This window comes from Athene noctua, chromosome 3, assembly GCF_965140245.1.
Source record: "Athene noctua chromosome 3, bAthNoc1.hap1.1, whole genome shotgun sequence".
In the NCBI taxonomy this organism is placed as follows: domain Eukaryota; kingdom Metazoa; phylum Chordata; class Aves; order Strigiformes; family Strigidae; genus Athene; species Athene noctua.
The window spans coordinates 64,964,050-64,986,510 of NC_134039.1; the positions used below are offsets into that span (position 1 = coordinate 64,964,050).

Sequence of the window (22,461 nt, forward strand, 5' to 3'; positions counted from 1 at the left end):
TATTTTGGGTCTTACTATCTTGTGGGGTCAGGTAGAATGTATGTAGTGCACAGACCTTCCCTTTATGTATCTTGAATTTTAACTAAGACAGTAGCAAATCTGCCAAGACCATCCTTGGCTGCCAAAACTTCAGTAAATTCTGAAGTTACAGTAGAAAAACCCCATAGCATTAATCACTCATTGTTTACTGATGCAGCTGAAGATACCACTAATGGAGGAACACCTTATCCCACAGTATCACTTTAATTAATTGAAAGTAACATGCAGCATATGAGATAACACCACCAACTGCTTTTGTCTCAGTGACAGATCACGTACATTTCGTAGATTGATCAAAGATTTTAAAGCTTTAATTTGTCTGTCTCCTGGGATTATCTCATCACAGAATAAAAGGATCTTGGCCAGAATAATTAAATATTCCATTTTTGAACAAAGCCTAAATATAAACCTGAAATATAAACCTTTGTCAACAAGTCCCTTTAAAATTTTTTGCATAATTCAGTGGATATTGCATCCTGAAAATCTATGGTATTATTAATACACAAATAGTCACATATTCAAATCTGAGGAATATTTGCTGATAATCTATGTACAGAGGAACGCCATGTTTTACCTTCCCTTTTGTTTCTATCTGTGAAAGTACTTGTAAGGATGTTAAATTATCTCTAAACATTTAATATAGTCATAATTAATACAAGCAAATATTAGAGTTAGCACCAGGATCTTACATGAACTGGGAAGGCAGATTGCCTTGTTGAGAAAGTGGTGATCCATGCAACCATAGAATGGGACTCATTTCACTTGAGTTGAGCAATCTAAAAGCAGGGCACCTCATCCAAATTAGTCACCTAGGTCTATTTGCAGTCCATAGAGATGGGCATCCTCACAGAATAAGTCATACCACACTAAGCAGCTTACTAAGACATGTGGAGATGGCCTACCAGAAGTTAAATTAAGTAAATCCTGTCTCATGAGCTCCACCCAAGGGCAAACCTGCAAACCCTGAACATGAAGTAGCCCAGAGCCAGAATTTAGGTCAAAATCATTATGCCCAGCCATGTAGTTAATCCAGCGTAAATTCAATGTAACAAATAAAACTTTCCCCCTCTGTACACCAATTTTAACACAAACTGGCGACACTTGTGCTTCTACCTGACCTTTTATAAGAACCCTCCATACAAAAAAGCTTATCTCAAATATCAGATATAAATAATAGTCTGGAAATATTGAACGATAATTGGTACATTTAATGGATACATTTATCCATTAAAAGACAAATTCTGACCTCATTTTCTACACTGATTTATACTACTTCCAATTATGTATGCCCCATTGATTTTGCTGGGTCTATTTCTTCAATAAAATTCTACTTGGTAGATTAAAACGCATCTGCATCTGTTTACAGATGACCAATCTGAACTCCCTTCCACAAAAGGTTAGCAATTACTTACAAATCAGAGGCACTTCACAGGTGAATAATTATTCAAGGTATTGAAAAGGTTCGTGATCTAAAAGCAGTCCAAACTAAGTATTTTCATTGCTGCTTCATGGAATTATGAAACCACTTGTGTTTACTTACACTGATTATATTATAAAATTAATATAATTATTAAAAATATGAATTTATTTGGGGCATTGGTGGTATCTAACATTAGAATATGTTGAACTTTTTTTAATATCAAACAATTAATCAGTAGAAAGATCACAATAGAATAATATTTTCCTTTACCATTTTCTTTTCCTTTGTGCTCGTATTTGTTTTAACTTCTTGATACCTTGTAAATCAAGTATTAACTAATAGAGAAAAGGCTGTTTTGTGGTCACTTCTGCATCAACAATGTATTCTAGTATATGTGTGAGGTGACATTTTTCTGCAGTTACAAAACATGACAAACAAGATACTTTTTTTGATCTACTAAGAAACTGCCTAGTGGTAAATTTAAATATGTATTATGAATCACTGAATACTCCAAGAATATTAAAAACAGCTTATAAATATTGAGCTGTGTATTAAATAGACTTTTTCACCCTCAGCACAGCTAATCAATGGAATAATGCAATGGTAGTTTGTAGTTAGCAGTCTTCTGCAAATAAGGGCCAAGAGCAGTCAAATCCTGCTTGCTCAGAGGAACTGAGCACAGATAGGGTTCTAGATCCTTTTGACTTAGAGGGGTCAGTGTCAAGAGCAGCCAATTTTCCTCACCATACCGACTGAAAACACTAGATGGGGGCGGGGGGGGTGGGGGTGGGTGTCCACTCTTCTTCAGCTCTTACCCGCTCAGTCCCTTCAGGGCAGCTACACTCACATTCTATTTGGATAAGGAATGCATTTTTGAAACAAATTTCATTATTTCCCCCACTTTCACATGGCGGAGCAGTCTTGCTGTGCACAATCCCAGTTCCTTTCAGATGAAACCAAACTGCAGGATGAGCACTGGGAATACAGCTATGGCCCTCCAGCTCAAAGGACTGTGCTAACCTGAAGTAAAATCTCTTGAAACGAGTACAGTGAGGACCTCAGATGCTCATCATCAACTGCTTTGCTCTGCAGAGGTGCACTGTTTGATAATATAAGTGTGGTCTCAGGGCACCTGGACTGCCTGAGGCAAAAATTACCTCACAAAGGCCACTCTTTCTCCACCTGACTGGTATCCATAAAATAGACCAGGAAAAAATATATCGTGGACCACTACTTGTGAATACAGAAGTACGTTTTCAACCAAATTAACAAGCCTGCTGATGATCTGGGTAACAACATTTCACCTTCAAAATCCTCAACCAGATTATTTCACTGAACAGTGCTGGAGTGGTTGGATGGTGGTCAACAGGTCTGAAGGATGAGTAACCTCCTATGAGGTTACAATAAGTAGATGAGCCTGTCTGACCACATCCAAGGGTATTAAAAACTATGGAACTAATGGTCCTTTTTGAAGACTTAAACCTATTTTTTATTGTACTACTTGTATTCTAGTGAAGCATCTAGTCAGGTAGCAAGTATGCACACCAAATGTGCATACTTATAAAAAGTTTAAGCACTGTACCCTGAAATGCTTGAATAATGACACAGATGATGTATATACAAAATTAAAACCGTTCTTCCAGTCCTCTCACAAGGCAGGATTACATGAACTTGCTCAGAAAAAAAAAAAAAAAAAAAAAAAAAACACCAACAAATATCTTTTCCACCTGAAGAAGGATCTTTGGGACTCAGGCTTATACAGAACCTGTCTTCCTGTTCACAGCAAGGGTCTGTTTGCGGCAGACCAGGAGGTAAAACTGATGAAGAACAGCATGCAACACTTCAACTACTGGCTTTCCAGTCCTACTAGCATCTGTCCAAAGTGGTTGGTCTGGTACTGAAAATGACAGAGCATCTAATTATTGTCTCTCAGGAACAAGGATTGTGTACACATGACATTCTTACGTGTGTGACTACTAAGTTACATTATAAATTATACTGGTTACAAGTTTTCTGAGGCTACATTTGAGAAGGTGAAGTTCCAGAGTTCACACAAAATTATACTTAAAGCAACAATGCATTCACTAGGATATGCCATTCTTGTGGAGGCTCTGAGCTGGAATAAGAATTTCTGGACTCATAAGTTACTAGCAAATACATCCACACATGTGCACATACATATGCGTATTTAAAAGTATTCCAACTTGGCAACAAGTATATCAAATCTAAAATGGTAAGATACTCTATTTAAATCATTGTGCAGTGGAATGTGACTCATAAATTCGTAAAACATTATAAATCTAAGATTGACAGGTTTCCTGACAGAATACAAGACTTGAATTCCTATTTACAAATGAAGTTAGAGAAACAAAGACCTCTGTGGAGTGTATCAACAATTTCTTATTCATACTGGAATAAGAAGCTTTTATAAATGACACGTTTTGTAGGTGAATCTAAGCTTTGACAAGAGGATTGAGAAGTGATATTTCACTAGATATATTAGAGAGAGATTTAAAAAATACTAAAAACTAGTGAAATAACAGAAAGGATGACAGTAAGTAAAATGAAGAAAACAGAGCAGTGAATGGGCAGCAAATGTTAGGTCCCCTGATCTGACAGCTCTCAGACATATTGACTAACACTTATGCACATTAGCAGTTGCTGGAATGACACAGTATTCAACTTGAAACTTCCGAAAATCTGTAGTTTCTGGAACAAGTGCCAGAACTGGCCCTTTGTAAGACAACTGAATGTGTATATTTTGATCAAATATAGTTTAAGCTATGGCCTTCTAATGCTTATCAGTCTATCAGACACTGACAGCAGAGAGACAGCAAGGTTCACGCCTGCCAGTTCTCCCCATCAGGAGAGAATTTGGTCTAAACATTCTGACCTGATGTATAGCACAAGAAAATCCGTATTTCAGTCTTTTAAATTTTGGAAGAATGTCAGTCACAATTCTCAGACACCAACTTTTTCTTTGGGATTGGTTGCCCAGGCTTCTGAAATTGGGAACCAGACAAAATCTTCAAAAATGGTAAATTTATGGCCTATGGTATACCATAATGGAGAGATTAAACTTCATTTAAGTTACTGGAAGGGGTTTTGGTGCCACCTGGGACATGATCTATTGTCTTAAAAACAGAAGTAAATGCTCTCTGGCTCCATATATTATTTAATGACACATGATGCAGTTTGATTTAATGCTGCATTAGAGGCAGCATGGGACCACAGCAGTGCAGCTACCTGTTAACACACAATTTTCATAGTTCTGAAATAATGTCCAAAGAACAGTAAAAAACAGCTCAGACTATGGCAAATACTCCTCAAAGTCTTCTATGTCCAGTTGATGTGATGGGTATCAAAGATCCAACAGTCAGCTTGGCTCCTGTTTATCATGCTGCAAACCTGAATACAATGATTTTTACATAGAATTACTGTACTTACACAAAACAGCAAGAGACATTTTATAAATATAAAGTCAAGAATGCTTCTACAATGTGTCTGTAAGCTGCTTTTTAAATGGGAATTTAAAAAATGGCAAACAACAGCAAAAGAAGTAATAAGAATTGCCCATACTGTGCACAACTCACAAGTCACACAAGAGAGAGAGCGTGCAGCTCTTTCTGCATGCTTAAGAACAGTCCCCTTCCAAGCCTTAGTGCCTTTTGGGAACAGTGGTACAAATCACCATGTGTCTCAACTGCATCTATGCTGATTTTTTTAACTTTGGGTTTTTTAACTTTGGGTCTCATCAAGTAAAAAAAATACTTTAGAAGTGATTTTATGGTAATGCAACCATTACTCAAACTAAAGAGCAAAGCACTGTACCTCTGCAAGATTCATATTCTGCTACTGAACTTTTCAATCTGTTCTATAAATTTTTCAGAATGTGGCTGCATACACGAGTAAATCTACTTCTTTCTATTAATAGTTTTAGGTGCAATTGTATTTTCAGAGGTTAGTTAAGAGAAAATAATTAAATATTGTATCTGTAAAGTTCCTAGGTATGCATGATGTCTATTACACTGCACTTTGATTTTTTTCAGTGAAACAAATACTTCAGTTTGATAGACCAAATTGAAATTAGACTAATTTACACAGGTCTCTATATGCTTTTGGAATCTCGTCCATCTTTATTTTTAGCAGTGCAGTCAGTCATTATAGGCAGTTAAAGGCTGATTAGCTTTGCAGAGTAGTTAAAATGCTAACCATACAAAACAGGGGGAGCGACTACTTCTGTAGGGATGTGCATAAAGGAGCTTTTTTAATTAATGTTTTTGTTGAGGTTTTATTAAAGAGCCACATTTTGCTGTTCAAAGACTGTAAATACTATGATAAATGCATGCCTTGAAGGGTTGTTATGGGGAAAATCCCAAACAAATCTCAATGGAACTGTATCTTCTTGTATCAGATTTGAATTTGAGGCTACCATTGTACACATTTGTAAGGAACTGAAAGAAGTAATGCCTCAAACATTCATTGACACAGAAAACCTCAAGGATAAATTGTGGCCTTTTTGATTAGTCTAAGGAATGAATTATCTGCCTGGGGAAGCACAGGGTGTAACAAAGGGTGCATGGCTCTGCTCCCTTACAGTTGTATAACCAAATTCTTTAGATAAGCCTTGAAGGGAGGAGATGTAGACTGAGTAAAGCCATTTTGTTCAGGTTAAGGCCTACAGTTTAATTTACAACTATAGCCTCTAAGAAGAGCTAAAAGAGTGGTAAGAAAGATAAACAACCAACACCAGATGAAGGTACTGAATGGATAACTGTTCAAGAAATAAAAACTGAGGAAAAGGTAAAGGTGGTAGGGGGAGATCATGACCACCAACTCAATTGGACAAATGGGTTAATGTAACCCATTTTCCCTGCAACGTATATGCAGAACCCATGCTCCACCTTTTGCCTGTTTCTCATGGAAATGAGTTCATGGAATACCTGCCTCTCTTTATCTAGTATGGATCCAGGGGTGGTGATCCACAATCCTCTCCTCTTCTCTCCCTCTCCCTCTCCTCTCCCTTCCTTTCCCTTTTTCCTATAGATTTATAAGAGACCACATTGCTTATTATCCTTTTCCAAGTTTAAATTGTTTTCTACCGCAAGTAAAACATTTTAATCACTCATTTGGTGTCATTTCACCTTAATATAACCCAAGGGGATCACAGAACAGTTGCAACTCTCTGGGCTTCCAGTCTGGGTCATGACAACATTAAAACACGATACAGTAAGCAACTTTACTTCATGTTAGATTTCTGTCTGCTTATGCATGCAAATACCAACATGTGTACATACATACATATGCAAAGAGGACCAGATTTTTTTGTTAGAATGAAATCAAATATTAACATTCTGCAAGGTTAGTGGAAGAATCTGAGTACATTTCATTTAATTCTTACTCTTCATCATTAATGATGCTTTCTTTTTCTATTCCTGTGTTTTGGTCTTCTGAAAGAGTAATGGTGTATATTGTCAGCCCATATTCAATGTCATAGTCAATGCAGAGAGTAGTCTGGGATATCTTTGTTTCATTTTCAGATCTTTGTGTTCATACTTTTGTACATTTCTTAAGAAACACAAGGTCTAGAAACATACCTTAAGTAGGACGGACAATTAATAGCTCAACAACCAAGAGCTGGAGTTAACACCAGGAATAAATGTGGTCTGTCCACAGTGTTTCTAAGTAATGCTTAATCTTCAGCTACCAAAAACTTGGCCCACCAATTGACTCAAGCCGGAAGCTGAGGGTATGGGAAAATTCTCCAGGATGTTATATTTAAAGTAGAGCAAGAGGCATATCGTCTCTGCCGTCTCCACAACCATGGTGCAAGCTATTCCTCTTGAAGAATGAAGGTACTCAAAGCATGAATGCTGTTTCTGTCTTTACAGTTTTCTGCTGGGGATTAATGAAAATCTCATCTCCTCATCTCTCATTCACACAAAGAGATTCCAGTGCTAAAGAAAGGCTGTTTGAAAATCTCTGAAAGATTCATGCCTCACTAAAGATTTTTTTATTTAATATAGAAAACCTGCACCTTGAATAAATATGTAAAGTGAGGCTTCCCATAACCTCTCCAGACAGTTCAATCCAAACAAGTTTTTTCCACAAATGCCTTTCCCCTCCCCCAATTACAAAAGGTTTAAGGGTAGTCATTGAATTATTGTTTCATGTTTACGAAGTTAATGGCCCAATTTGATTTTTTTTTTAACTTCAGAAAGGTTGGAACAAAAAAAAATCTCTAATTTTTTCAATGAACTAGTCTAATCTTGATGATTTGATCAATGTACACTCACATTCAGAAACACATAGAACTAGCTGCAAATCAATAATGGCAAAGCAATTACTTTTTCAAAGTTTAAGTGAATCATTGCTTTCTGTAAACTGGCAAAAATCAGGAAGCAAACATTCAGACAAACTCAAGAGAAACATTATTTTATGCATCTCCAAAGCATAAATTCCTTCAGGAATAAGAAGCAACAGCAACCACAAATAAACAGAATTTTTAAACTTTTAAAATAGCTGCTTTCTTTAAATAAACTGTTTAAGTCATTACACAACACTAGACTAAAATAATTAGTAATGTATAGGAACAGAAGGAGAAAAGAAGCCATATGCCCTTTTGTAATTCTTAACGAAGAACAAGGAGAGGAAATTCTTTTTAGGACTTTCAGTGCAAAAAAGACTGATGATTTTACACGGAAAAGAAAAGAGAAAAGTATCTTTTGCTATGAAGCATCTTCTAATTTCATAGGAAAAAAATGCTTGAAATTGGATTAGATTGGTAGCATTCTGACTGCAGGCATTAGAAATTAAAAACTATGAGGAGATAACAGCTAAATTGAGAACAGGGATATCAGTTTTGTTTTTGTTGGGAATTACAGTTGTCATATGAGAAAAAAAATCAAGTACCTCCTAGCTAAGATAAACAGGAATGCTTTATAAAACAAACCTCAAGCCTGAGAAAACTTTATACCTATCAATTTGCCTTTTAGTATCTTTGGAGAGGGAGATTTTCAGATTATGGCTGTACCTCAAGCTTCTGGATTTCTTTCAGTGTATCACCAGCTATTGACATGATATACAAATTGGGCCAGGGGGCAAAAGACAAAGAGGATCTTATTATCTGCAGCGCCCAGATGAAATATGGGAAAATTAGGATAAACGGTGGTTTTAAATTCAGTCTTCAAGTCCTGAACTAGAGATGGGAATACATTCCTTTTAAGAATTGAGCTGAAATTTACAACTGAGGAAGTACACAAAAAGTTTCAGAGAAAACCCACTGGAAGGGCAATTGGGATAGGCCAAGGATCAAGGTCTTCAATATTAACATAAACAATTAAATGTAACAGCTCCTATATCCTTATTGAAATTCACGGATTCATTCATTTCTTTCATTTACAGTCATTATTTCAGAGCAGACTTGGCCATGAAGTAACATCTTTGGCCTTTCAAGAGAAAGACAAATTAATGGGCGGGATATTCTCCTCTTTAATCTTTAGCATACATAGAAGATCCTAGTAGACTGACTTATCTGCTTTGAGGGCTGGGGTATGAAGAGCCAGCCAAGATTTCATTGCTGACTCTCTTGTACACAGGAGGTCATGACAAATGAACTGGGGTAGGTGAAAATGCCATCTGTGATTCTCTAGGTCTAGACTTGGGGGTGGGGAGGGTGTCATTCCCCCATTCTCCTGGCATTTCTCATTTACCTAGCATTTCTCTTTAAATCACTGGAGTTTATTTTGAACTTCTACCCTCATCTCTTGTTTCAGTTTACTTTAGAAGGAATACATTTTGCTTATTTGTGTTATCCAACCCTTTAAATTTGAGTTAGATAAGCATAGGGATCATGCTGAATCATCAGCTTGTTTCAGGTCTGCTGCTGTCCAAGTGTATTTTCTATTGTAGTAAGACACTTTTTAAGTGGTTTTAGTCAAGGGTCCTATCACTCACAGGTACTCTTGCTTGCAGAAGAATTAATAGCTTTTTCCCTTGCAGGTGAAAATGCATGTGCAACCTTCATGTGAAACTGCCCACTTCTAAATCCCATATCTTGATACTATGTTGACTTCCTGGGTGCAGAAAATATGTTTTCTCTCTGTTTTCAGGCACAGAGAGCATACCATAATTTTGTTTCATAGAATATATGGATATCCATTTCAAATGGCAAATTACTTTGAATCAATCAAGATACAGCCTATGAATTTTATATGCTACTTTTGACTTGATAATTCAATTTGACAGATGTGATGAGGCTGAGACAAGTCATATAACCACCTGTGCTAACATCTAGAGCTTCCTAAACTACAGCCATATAGCTCTCATTCCACCTGAAGAACTTCAAAAAGAGCATCTATTTTCCACTTAAAATAGTCAAAACAAAATAATCCCTTCCCTTCCCAGACATGGCTTACTGCTATATGAATCAAGGCCAAGGAGTAAAGGATTAGAGTAATAAACTATCATTTAGCTCAGTGAGGAACTGAATATCATCCTTTTTTTGTGAAGTATATGGTTAAAGGCAGAAGAAAAGGCATAGTCATTGAAATAAGAGAGTGCATGCATGGCTCTCATATTTCTGTGTGAGATATATCTGTGCACTGTAAAGCTCAGTGCAGTAAGTCTTTGCATTGACGGCACAGTACACATACAATAAATCTGATGGTTCATGAAGTACAGGACTAATGGTGCATGTGCTTGGAGACTGCACAGTATGTCCGTCTGACAAACCCAGGAGAAGTGGCGTGCTGGTGTGCAACTTTTGGTTGCAGAAATTTTGGAAGCACACTCCCATAACAAAGGTTGCATGACAGGGTCACCAGGCAGCCAGGAATCTTGGAACAGCAAATGAACAACAGTGTTCACGTTCCATGTGGAAAATATTATTTGGTGAAAGAAAACACTTCCAGGAAAATCAAGGCACATCAATGACTTATGTCTGTAGTGCAGAAAATTGGGTATCACTGCTGCCACTATTCACAAACATGGTGGTCACTACGAGTAATCCTGTGGATGGTGGCAGTAATGAAGAAAATGACACTGGGAGCCTTGACACTGGGCAAAAACTATCTACACAAAAAGTAACATAAACAGTCACGGAAGACTAAAGGTAACGCTCTTGTAATGAACTTTGCAAGGGACAGCAAAAAGTCAACATCTCACAGGTGAGATGAAACTGATGCAACAGCTGTATTAGCTGTCATGAGAGTTGCGTCTGGGTATGATGCCTGAGCAAGCAGGTTTGAGAACACCAGTGCCAGTTACATAGCTCAAACTTCACAGAGACTTTCAGCTTTATAATATGATATCGAATCCTGTTCTTTTCACATGAGGACAAGTAATAAGAACATATTGATTTGATATTTACTCCATCTTCAAACACAGTTTGTGAACTAAATAAGGAGTTCATGACTTAACCTATCATCAAGACCTCAACAGTTTAAACAGAAATTTAATTTTCTCTGTATATACTTCAGGGATAACAATATGAGAATTACTGTGATGTGCCCATTCAGTAAAAAAACATTATATTGACAACTACAGATGGGGTGAGAGAGGAGGTCACTGAAAACATGAATGGAACTGAACCAGTGCCACGGGTCTTTAACAAAATCTGTACCATCACTGGATTTGTGCAAATTAACTACTAACTTTCTCAAACATTGTTCATTAATTTTTTCTTCAGGTCTGAGAAAAAAATGTCACACTTCTTACAACACAATTAATATGTATTGAAGAACTGAAGGGAGCCATAAGAGTAATGAAAAGAAAGCAGTTCCTTCCCTGCGCTCCAATAAACAACTGATACATAATGTTTTACTTTCAGTTACCTGTGCATTTCTTGATATTGCTATTTCTTTTTCCATGTGATCCTAACTTGCATCCAAAGTTCTCCTCCCAAAATTCTGCAAACCAGACATTTCTTCGATTGTTAGCAAGTGTTCGGCTCCGAAAATATCTATCAAATCCTACATTTAAGAGAAGTGAAAGAAGCATTAAAATATGATACAGGACAAAAATAGTAATTTAAGACAATAACAGACTTTGTATAAATATCAGAACAATAAAATGTTTTAGGTATAAACCATTATGATAAGATACTATATGAACATAGTAGTATCTAAGGATTAAAAAAATAGTATATTATCCCATATTCGCTGTAGATTTTTTTGAATACCTACAGCAGTTAAAGAATCTCTAACACTCCAGCAGAATTCTATAACTAAAAAAAGTGTAATTCAGAAAGATAGGAAAATAGCTTAATTTTTAATACATAGATGACCCAAATAAAAAATTGGATACCTACAGGAAGTTAGACAAACTATAATCACTACTTAGTCACAGACTATGATCCAAAGAAATTTCATTCAAGGCCACCTAAAATCATGAGGTACCTCTCTGTTGAGCCAGAGAGGTTCCAGGGCACCTATAATTCTTCTATTGATATTCTAAATAACCCCAATTGAGAAACTAAAGACTCCTGCTTAAACCTGATTCTGCACCAGCCTTACCCCTACAACCCAGCAGCCATAATGAAATCATGACTAACACATACCATCTGAATAAAGCTCCATGTGGCTAAATTCTCCAAGTAGCACCAACAGTCCTCATTTTTTTTAATCGTTTACCAGTTTAGAGCACTTGCCCAGACAGTAAGAGATGTTACTATGTACAGTACCCACCTGGGAATAAGGTGATTCAAATCAACAACTTCCACTTCATCCACCAAGTCAGAAACTTTGTTAATATATTGGCTTCTTAAGCTAGGTTTGGGCAGAGGAAAGCATAGCCTAGACTGATCTCCACTCAGGCGAATGAGCTGACTAATTATCATACATCCAATACTCTCCCTTTTTTGTCCCAAAGAACCACCAGGCTATGGATAGGATGCTCTCTACAACACATGCTCTCATTATTAGATAATTATAAGATTGCCTAATTGAAGATTCATTGTCTCCTCATCTCAACAGAGATATTTAAAAGTTACTTAGATGAAGAGTTTTCCCTGATTTCCCTGTAATCAAGGACTACAGGATTTTTTAATGAGTTTTTATAAAGAGAGCTAGGGCACTTGAACATTGCCAGAAAATGAGGGGTTTGTGTCATGTGCATTCCTACCATCTATTGATGTTCTTTTAGGCAGAATGGTTACTGCTCCTTCCGCAATTTCCTCCTGCTGCTGAACCGGTGAAATTTTTGACCCCCAACTATCTGAGCCAATCCAGAGGAAATGTCCGGATTGATTAGCTTTTTTGGCTGCTTCCAGTATTCGCCTGCAAATAAACAACAAATCACTAATTAAACAAACTTTACAAAGAACTTGAGGATCCCCAGCATTAATTTTGGCTATGCATAAATAAACTCACACCAACCAATCAGTCAATAGTTTTCACAGTCTAAAGCACATTCAAAAATAGCTGTAGTGAACTCAAGATACAGTACTGTCCAAGCTAATTTGCTTCATCTTTAGCCATATTTTTCTAGCATTCTTATTGGTTTCTTCCTTTTCAGTCACCAAATAACAATCCAGTGGAGCTGCACTCAGAAACCAGGAACGTCAGCTCTCCACAGAAAAAAAGGACCAGCACACTGTCAAATTGCAAGTCAATTTCTTATCACCAGATTTACAAGAATTTTTACATGATATTGAAACCAAAACCTCCTGTGCTACTCTAGTCTGTACCAGCCAACTGTGTATGTCTAAGAGAGAACATCTTTAACACACAAAATTAGGAAACAGGCACCTAATATCATCTTCATTCGCAAACATGATCACTGCTCGAGCATTTGGAGTTTCCAACAAGCGCTTGATGATCTTTTCAAATTCTCCTGGTCTTGGTTCCCGAGGGATTTTGAGTGACTGAGCAATACAAACACCTCCTGAGAATATTTAAAAAGAAAAAAATATTAACACATTAAGGATCCACACTTCAGATAATCCATAGTTAACCAGGAAGGCAAAGAAAACAAGATGCTAATCTGAGATAAGGCAATGCAACCATGTATTTTGAAATATGCACTGTACAAACTTACACACAATTAATGTTGCATTATAGAGTTCAACTAAGTTACTGTTACTTTATATTTTATATAAAATTTAAAAAAACCATCCTGAGCCAGCCCCTTAAGCACCATACTCGGGCTTAGCTGGACAGAATTCCACAGACCTATCCCAAATTGTGGCAGATGAGAACCCAGCCTTGCCACAGGATTACATTTAACCATGGAGCCACATGACCGTTACCTTACGTTCATAATGTGGTTCTTCAGTATCAAGTACTATCATGCACCTCTGCTTTTGCAACAGAGATTTTGCAACAATAAACGCTGTGGTTATAGAATCAAGTAGAGAGCCTGAAATATTCTCTTATGAATTAATACATAAAGATCACTTCTAATTGCTATTATGGCATCCTTAATTAAGTTGTCTTAATTATTTAAGAGGTTTGGGTTGTCATTGAAAATTCTAAATTACTAATCAGCAAATGAACACAAACTCAGAGATTATATCTCTTCCTGACAGAAAGTGATAACTGAAATATTTACATTTTACCTGTCCTGCAAAAATGAACAAATTTCTGCAGGAACTCAGTGATTTCTAATGGCTTTCATATGCAGGAGAACCTCTACTTCCCAGTTACAACACTGTTATGAGACAGGAGAGGAGACAAAGAGAAAAATTCCCTGAGCCTGTTTCATGAAGCACTGAGTCCAGATTGGCACCAACTTCCTATACCATAGGGGATCTTTCTGTGATTGAGATTTGTTTATTTTACTTTTTCTTTAAGAACTATGCCTAATTTGCATTGTTACATCTAATTCTCACCAATACCTGCTCTTGCTTGTTGTTATTCCCAAAATAAGGGCCTCTTGAGGAGAATCTAATCATTAATAAAATGTGTTTTAAAAGAGTTGTTCTATTTTGAATAAATCCTGGTATTTATTTTCTGATGTATAATATATTTTTGGGCATATACATGTCTACATATTAAAGGTAATTGGACAACTAAAGTCACAGTTAGATGGCTATGTTGTATATGGGGAGGCTTTCCAACTTTTTCAAGACTCTTGTTCTCCCTATCAACATATCAACCATGTTTTTCCAAAGTATTTCACAATTAGGTTGATAGACACTGTCAGGGATAGGATTTGAATGAAAACAGAGGTCCAGATGCAGCTTGGGATGTACAGTATCATGAAGAAGTTACAGAGGTTTTTTTTTCTCATCTTAAGCTGAATGTATTAAATCTTTAATAATTAAATCTAAGCAGAACAAACAAACAAACAAAAAGTATTTATGAAACTTTTTTTTTTTTTTAATCAGATGTTATATTTAGTAAAATGCTTGGAATTCATCATCAAATTTTGCAGAATCTCATCGACCTCAGTAGTTCTCTGCACAGGAAGATCCTAAGTTAGAATCAAGTTTAGACATGGCATAAATGAAGTGTGCAATTATCAACTGCCAGTATAAAAACAGTAACTTTCAAATTAAATCAGCCAGTTTTAGTCACTGGCAAACATACCGTCTTTTTCAGCTATGCATAAATTTCTTGGTATGTTACATTATTATTTTATCAGATTGAGAGATGGATAGTACCATATAGATTTATCCTGCATTCTTCTCTGCTTTATATGAAAGAAGTAATATTTGCAAATCAGAACATCTGCCATTTCTAACAAAAATTGTTTGTGCACATTTTTTTGTCATCTATAGTTAGTATAAAGATGTAACATCAATATTTTACTCTGCTTTAAAATAGAATATAATGCATTTTTCTGGCAATGCATTTCTTCCCATTTTTATGAACAGCCTGGCTCCCCATGACAGACAGCTAATTTGCCAATAACAACAGATGAGTCAGTATTGCAGGTGACCCCATATTCACCAGGTACCTTTGACAATCCAGTAATGAAAAGATGGACACTGTACTACGAAAAGATTTAGCCATCTTTTTAAACTGATATTAAACTACTGTGAAAGACACTCAAAAAGTCCCTTTCAACAATCTCTTTTTCAAGTAACAGGGTTTAAATGTAGAGGAATATCTATCAGACATCCTGTAAATTTAACAAACAGCAATTCACTGTTAAAAAAACAAAAACTGAAAAACAATGTCAAGCTCTCAACTGTTCCCATAGTCATTCAGACACAAAAACTAAAACATATCGTAAAAAATTACATAAAGGAATAATTTGTTACCTCATAAATTTTGAGAGTACATTTTTCAACTATTTCTATTCATGCAATGGCCCTTAGGAAAAGAACAGTTTTTCCACATAAAACTCAAATGCAAATATTACAAAATGCATATATATAATACACTATATACAGCCATCTACAGTCTGTGTGGAATGGATATCAAGCAGTGAAAAACTGCAGTATCTAAAAAAGCAATTTTCAGTTGAAATGGTGTAGAAGAAACACCATTCCATCATTGCAGCAGCAAGTTCAATCATGACTGTACTATGCATCTTAGCATTTCTACATTGAAGAATGCATTAAGTACTACTTGGAACAAAATAAAATGCACTTCAGCCTTGTTGCTACATTTATAATGAATTGTGTAAGCCATCTCCAACACACAAAACACTTTGTGTACACCCGTATCTATATATTGCATGCACAGCTGTTGCTCGAACAAATAACAGAGTATCAATTTTCAGCTAATGAAGAAATGCTAGATCCACAAAGGTACTTAAAACATTATGGTGTCTAACCTCTCAGCATCCTGCTGCCTTTGAAATCCAGAGCCTGGGCTAAGTGCCCAGACACAGAGAGATGAGTGTTGAGGAAAAGAATTCATAGGAGCCAGCAAACTATGTAAGGAATAATTATTCCTCCAATATAGCTAGGAGAGGTGCTAAAAAGACAGATTTTAAGGCCCGTAGTTAGGATAGTCTTCTGAAGTGTGAACAAAAGAGAGACTTCCCCAAATCAAGAACAAATAGGGTTTAAGAACAGATGTCTTGTACTTGATAGCAATGGGTTTACCATTTGCTGCAGAGGTGCCAAAGGGCAGATGGTTCAGACACCTGATGTCCTGGAGGATTTATGGCTGTGAATCACAAGAACAAATCGTGTCTACATGTTTCAGTCTGTCAGCATTTCTGACTGATTTGGCATGATGACTGCTTGTCTCTGTTGCTGGTTTCTAACATGCTTTGTTATACTTCATTGTCTGGGGATGTACCTAAAAAACACACATTGGTTTAAATTTCCCTTGGCTAAAATTATGGTTAATCTAACATTTATATGAGGAAACGAGAGCTAACTATCTTTTTACCAAAAAGGAACTGTTGTGTTCAAATCCAGTCAATTAAAAAGACTTATGAGCAGGCTTCAGAAGAGGGCTACACTAAAAGCTGTTGAGACCAAGAAGGGAGTCAGCCAGACAGACTCATTTCAGGTAGCTCAACTAGGAACAGATACTGGTAATTGTACCCACTCCTCTTGTTCCCATTTTCTAACTCATATATGACACAGGAGATTAAATTAAGGGTTTGCATCTGTCACACATTTCAAAGACATTAAGATGACATTGATGGAAAGTAGTTCTTCAGCTACTCTGGGGAAAAAAAAAAAAAAAGTCTTAGCACCAAACTCTGCTAAGTCTCTTTTGTCTGTTCCCAGATCTGTAAGACTAAAGTTGTACTCGGTAACCCTACAGCTTGATTTGAGGAGTAAAACAGTTAATATGAACTGCAGTGTGTCAGTGATTATAAATATCTATTTGTCTTCTAACAGCTATCAGGTGTGATATTCAGCACCTGGGTCCAGGGGATGATGAAGAGGAGAGCAAAGATGGGAGGTGGAAATCGGGCTCATAGCAGAAGCTACCCCACTCATGATCAGGGGCTCAGTCCAACCACTCTGCACCATGGTTAGTAGTTGGTAACTTGCGCATTTACCATGGGGACACAACCAGACCTGATCTACAATAACATGGTTTTGAGTTGTTTTCTCCATTGTGATGAAAAACCACATCTTAAACAAACTGATCCATGTTAGGCTTGGGTTGCTTACAGGCACTCTGTATAACACAGCTTTTGGGAAATACTGCTCACCATATAAAAAAAACTGGTAGATTTTGAAGATATTATCAGCATGCTGGATCAATGAGCTTCTTCCTTTCTTTCTGTGCTCTTACAACTATGATTCTACCAGTGAAAAAATAAAATAAAAGGAAATTGTAGTACCTGAATCATTCTGGTGGTTAAACTTACAGTGATTTTATAATGATAAATATTCATTTTAGCTCTCATGGGTTCTGAAATCACAAGATGGCATGCTAATTGTAAACCATTAAATACTCAAGTATGCGGAGGTGGGTGTCAGAAGTGATGCTGAATGTGTATTTGGAAAATAGCAAGCAGACTTGGTAGAAAACTTGCACTAACAAGTGAATTTCCTGAAGCAAAGACTGAAAGATGAAGTTAAATGTAAATACAAGGGCCATATTCTCTCCTATCCCAGCTAGAATCCAGCACTACGTTATTCAAGTAGGATATACAGGAAAGGGCACTGTCTTTATATCAAAAAAGCTGAAGACAGCTTTCAGTTCAACTGTGTTCAATGTTGGGACCACAACTATACTATGCAGAACCAGCTGACCTTCCAAACTGTTTTATCACCCCATGTATATAACTTGCCTTAACAGTGTAAAAGGGGAAGGGATGACCCTATGCACTTACTTTGACAAGCTATCTACTTCTTAGCATAAGGAGGCATACCTCACCCTGACTCAGTATACATCATTGCAAAGTCAATTATTTCATGGCAGCTTCATTGCAAAAGCTCAAGACAAATAGTCAGAGCACATCTGGGACTCAGTCCTACCTGGCAGGACTTTCTCAGCTGCATTCAAGTATACATTTTCTTTTTTAAAGTTGAATTATATGTGACAGGTCACTAGGCCAAGAAATCTTAATGTAGGCCTCTGGAAAGGTTCCAAAAGACATTACAGAAATACATGAAGGCAGAGACATTTTTATTCCAAGTAAGGGAACAGATATGAGAGACTCAGAAGAAGCCTGAGTAAGAAACTCTCCTGCGAGGCACACAAGGTGCTGTCACAGGCAGATAAAGCCTCTGACAGGAGACTGCACACTTCTGACAGTATCACGTGATGCAAGAGAACATGAGGAAAACTAGACAGTTGCATTTCTTCTCCTCTTCCAGTCCTTCCCCTGGTTATACTGAAAGTCTAGAAAATCTACTCCTGGTTATAGTGAAAGTATGTTCCAATTGCCAGGAACCTAGTTCAGCATGAAGGCTGCTGAAGACATTAAAAACAACAAGAAGGTCCACACTCAAGTTCTGTTGACAAAAACCAGGATAGCCTTGTGACTTATTGAATCCCTCATTATTTTTGATCAGACAGTTCATTATTTGATAAATTTGGATGCTAAGAAAACTGAATATTTAAGAAAAATAAGGTAAATGACCCTTCTGCATGGGAATTTCACTGATGCTGACAATCAGGAATTTTTTTAAATTATTATTTAAACTATAATCAACTTGCTGCCATCCTCTTGTGTATCCCTAGATTATTTTCTACAGTATGTGTCAACAGAGAGTGACACCTAGGACAGTAAAATTACTAGATGAAGATCAAATTTCTCAAGCAATAATTCTTCAAAATGGAAATGTCTCCTTAATGCCAAAGTACTGTAGCTGGGAGGTCTGAATGCAGCTATGCATTCTTTCCACAGCTACCTTCGCTTAACTACCCCAAGAAACCATATGATCACCGACGTGGCTATATGCATTTCAGGGTAGCTTAGTCTTGTGAATAAGAACCCGAGCCTTCTGCAAGCTCTGTGCTCCCACTGAAGTCCCTGCCATGGAATCTGCACTGCTATTCATGTCCAAATCCAGCTAATAACATCTCATTCCAGTATACGACCTTTGGTGCAGTCACCAACTAACTGCAGTATGGAAATATACTAAACTCTTGTGGCTTTTCATCTCCTCAGAAGCTCACCAAATACCTCAGCAAACAGTTCACTTACTCTTACTGAGGCAGTTCATTCTTCAGCCAATAGGGACAATACTTTTTGATGTAAGGTAAGAGAAAGAAAATTATCTAAAAAAACCCCAAATAATACTTCACTGAATGGACAAAAGTGGCACTTAGTATCCAATATACTGATGTATAATGGACAATGAGAGATTTTGTTATAATCTTTTAATAGACAAAAACATTCTGCATTTTGAGCCCATACACTCGTGTCTTTTTTCCTTTAAGTAAAATGCATTTTCTCAAAATCCCTTAATATTTATGACAAATATGTTTTTATTGCACAGGGAGGTCAATGATGCTTTTTCACTAGCATGTTAGCTACAGTCATGAGCTTTTCTACTCTAACAGCCTTTAAGAGATCAGTCTTATTTTAGTGTTTTAGAAAAGGCATTTCAGCAATGTTTTTTGCTGGGTCCTCCTTTTATTCACTCTTTCGAAAAAAAAACCAACAAACAAACAAACAAACAAACAAAACCAACTTGGTAGTCATTCAGTAGAACCATGAAAAAATACAAAACATTCTGATAAATACAATTCCCCATTCCTTTTAAACCTTTTTTTTTATATTCCTATGTGTTCACAGGCATGCAGCCATACATATTTCACAAACACATGCGCTCACAGAGATACTTACACCATGGGCAAAGCAGATGTTAATTCTAAAATAGAAAAGGAAGAAAGGGAAAAAACAGTTCTGGCTCCATATGAGACCACTCCTTATTGGCTTCAGTCATCAGAGTCTATCTCTAAGGTGACATGAAGCAAGAGAGATCTGCTATTTTATACTTCCATTCTGAGCAGTAAAAAAATTACCTTTTTTTTTTTTTTCTCCCAGAAGAAACAGTTCCAAATGTACCACTACACCTTCGATTAACACCAGCACCTGACGGAAAATAACTGCAAGGGATATTCTCACCATCACTATATATGATTTTTTTTTTTTTCAGGTTTAAAAAAAAAAAAAAAACAAAACAAAACACAAAACAAACACCACATTTTTCATCCTTTGATTTTTTTAGTGCTATTTGTGTAAATGAAAGCCAACTTTCACAGTCGTGAAAGTGAGAGGCTAAAAGAAATTTCATCTGTAGTAGAGATGTTTATGAATGGGTAAAAATCACATACCCAGAAGAGAAATGCCTGAAAAGAAAGAATTCTGGAAGGTTGTGAGAGAGGAATTTTCCTCTCAGCAGTGAATCACTGTATAACTAGTTCATAAAGGACATGGGATGCTTAGTCAAACTTCAAAACAATCTGTGGCCAAAAGAATTAATTGAAATTGGTCTTCACTTACATTTATTGATCATATGTTGCAATGCTTTCACAGCTATGTCTGGTTTTTATTATCACAGTGAGTATGAATTATCTCCTTCTGGGGAAAGAAACATGGTTCTTTCTACTTGTAGAATTAGAACTTGCAGAGGCATAATATGAAAAAAGAAATATACTGTTATTTTCTGTTTTCTGGTTACATGCCAGGTACATTCCTAAACGAGGGAAGGAGACTCTTTATTTTCTGTGTTTTCTAAGGATCAGGAAAACTCAGGTTATGAAAAGAACTTTCAGAAATGCTTATATTCTAAGAAATCTGCAAATTTTTTTTTAAGTAACATCAGTTTTGATTTCTAACAAAGTAATAATGTGAACTCAAACTCTGACCTGTTGTTACCTATTTTTCTCTGAAAGTAAATTTGCTTGAACACAGCCCTTATTCTTTCCTCCATTTCTCTAAAATTCTCAGTACTAATGAGCCTGAGTAGCAGTAAAGATTTGGACTTGAGGTTTTTAGGGAGTTCAGATGCAAATGGGTGTTTCAGAAGACTCTAGCAGTGGGTCAGGCATAAAAATCACCAGTTCACATCCCAGTACAGCCAGTGAACAGTCACAAGTCACAATCCCCAATGGGTGTATTCAGTATCATGAAGATTACACAGGATCTTATAATTCCTTATAATTATGTTTAGGCAGGAAAAGAAACTCCACCACAAGAAGGGCTGGATTTTGTAAAAACAGTTATTTCTAAAGAATTATAATCCTTCCTCTTTTAGGATAATTTGTTCTCCATGGGGATCTTCAGTTTAGTATTTTTTTATTCCACACCCTGCCCTGTTTTTTTTAAATACTTTTTCAGTGATATAAAAGACTGTTTTCAGTTAAGCTGTCCTAGACTGCCTAATTTTAATGGTATGCTGGTGTCCTATTTTTCCTTTGTATACTTGTTACTGCTATCGTGGTGTTCAGAGATTGCCTTCAGTCACCTCCTTTGCACTTAAATGCTGTATACAGGCAGCAGAGCCTGACTCTTAATCATGCCTTCTAAGAAAAACAGCAGCAGTGATTAATGGTCTCATTCCGAAACTTTTTGGTCTGCTTTTATAAGTGAAGATGGTCTACTTCTGGTCATAAAATAGCCACAGATTTTTTTGTAGTCACTGGAATTGAAAAAAAAATCCTTTCTGCTTTTTGTTATCTTCCAGAATGTTGGCGGCAAAAACAATTTCCACCTTTCTTTATGTATTCCTTTAACCAAACAGTCTAGTATCAGGGAACTATTCTTAAAATTAAGCATATTAGTTTAGCTTATCTCTAGTCATCAAATATTTACTTTCTCAGAATCTGAGCTACCAAAATAGTTTGCATGTAAATATTTTATTAACTTTAATGAAGATAAGTCTGTGTTTGATTACTGATGTTTGAGCTTGAAGGTGACATTCAAAAAAATAGTCTCAAATTTGAAGAAAACAAAATAATGGTCAGCTAAACTTTGTCTTACACTGGGAAAAGATAATTCTGTGGTTTTCTCTACATGAAATTATAAGCCCAAATTTGTAATGAAAATCAAGACAGGATAACTTCTGACAGGTAATGTTGCAGGTAAATCTAATCCTCAGAAAGCAGATATAATAGAGATTCACAGTCTCCTACAACAAAATCTTGCACATGGAGATAATAGGTTTTACTGTATTAATCCTC

At 36.4% G+C, this 22,461-nt stretch overlaps 1 protein-coding gene across 6 annotated transcripts in view; it reads right to left on the bottom strand.

Moving 5' to 3' along the window:
* The window catches only part of GRM8 (glutamate metabotropic receptor 8), a 369,942-nt gene that overhangs the window by 195,619 nt on the left and 151,862 nt on the right, over positions 1–22,461 (bottom strand). For all 6 annotated transcript variants that reach the window (XM_074903206.1, XM_074903207.1, XM_074903210.1 and 3 more), the window contains exons 4-6: positions 13,207–13,342; positions 12,581–12,735; positions 11,293–11,430 (exon numbers count right to left, since the gene is read on the bottom strand). In XM_074903206.1, coding sequence (XP_074759307.1) covers positions 11,293–11,430; positions 12,581–12,735; positions 13,207–13,342 — 429 coding nt within the window. The remainder of the gene's footprint in view (positions 1–11,292; positions 11,431–12,580; positions 12,736–13,206; positions 13,343–22,461) is intronic.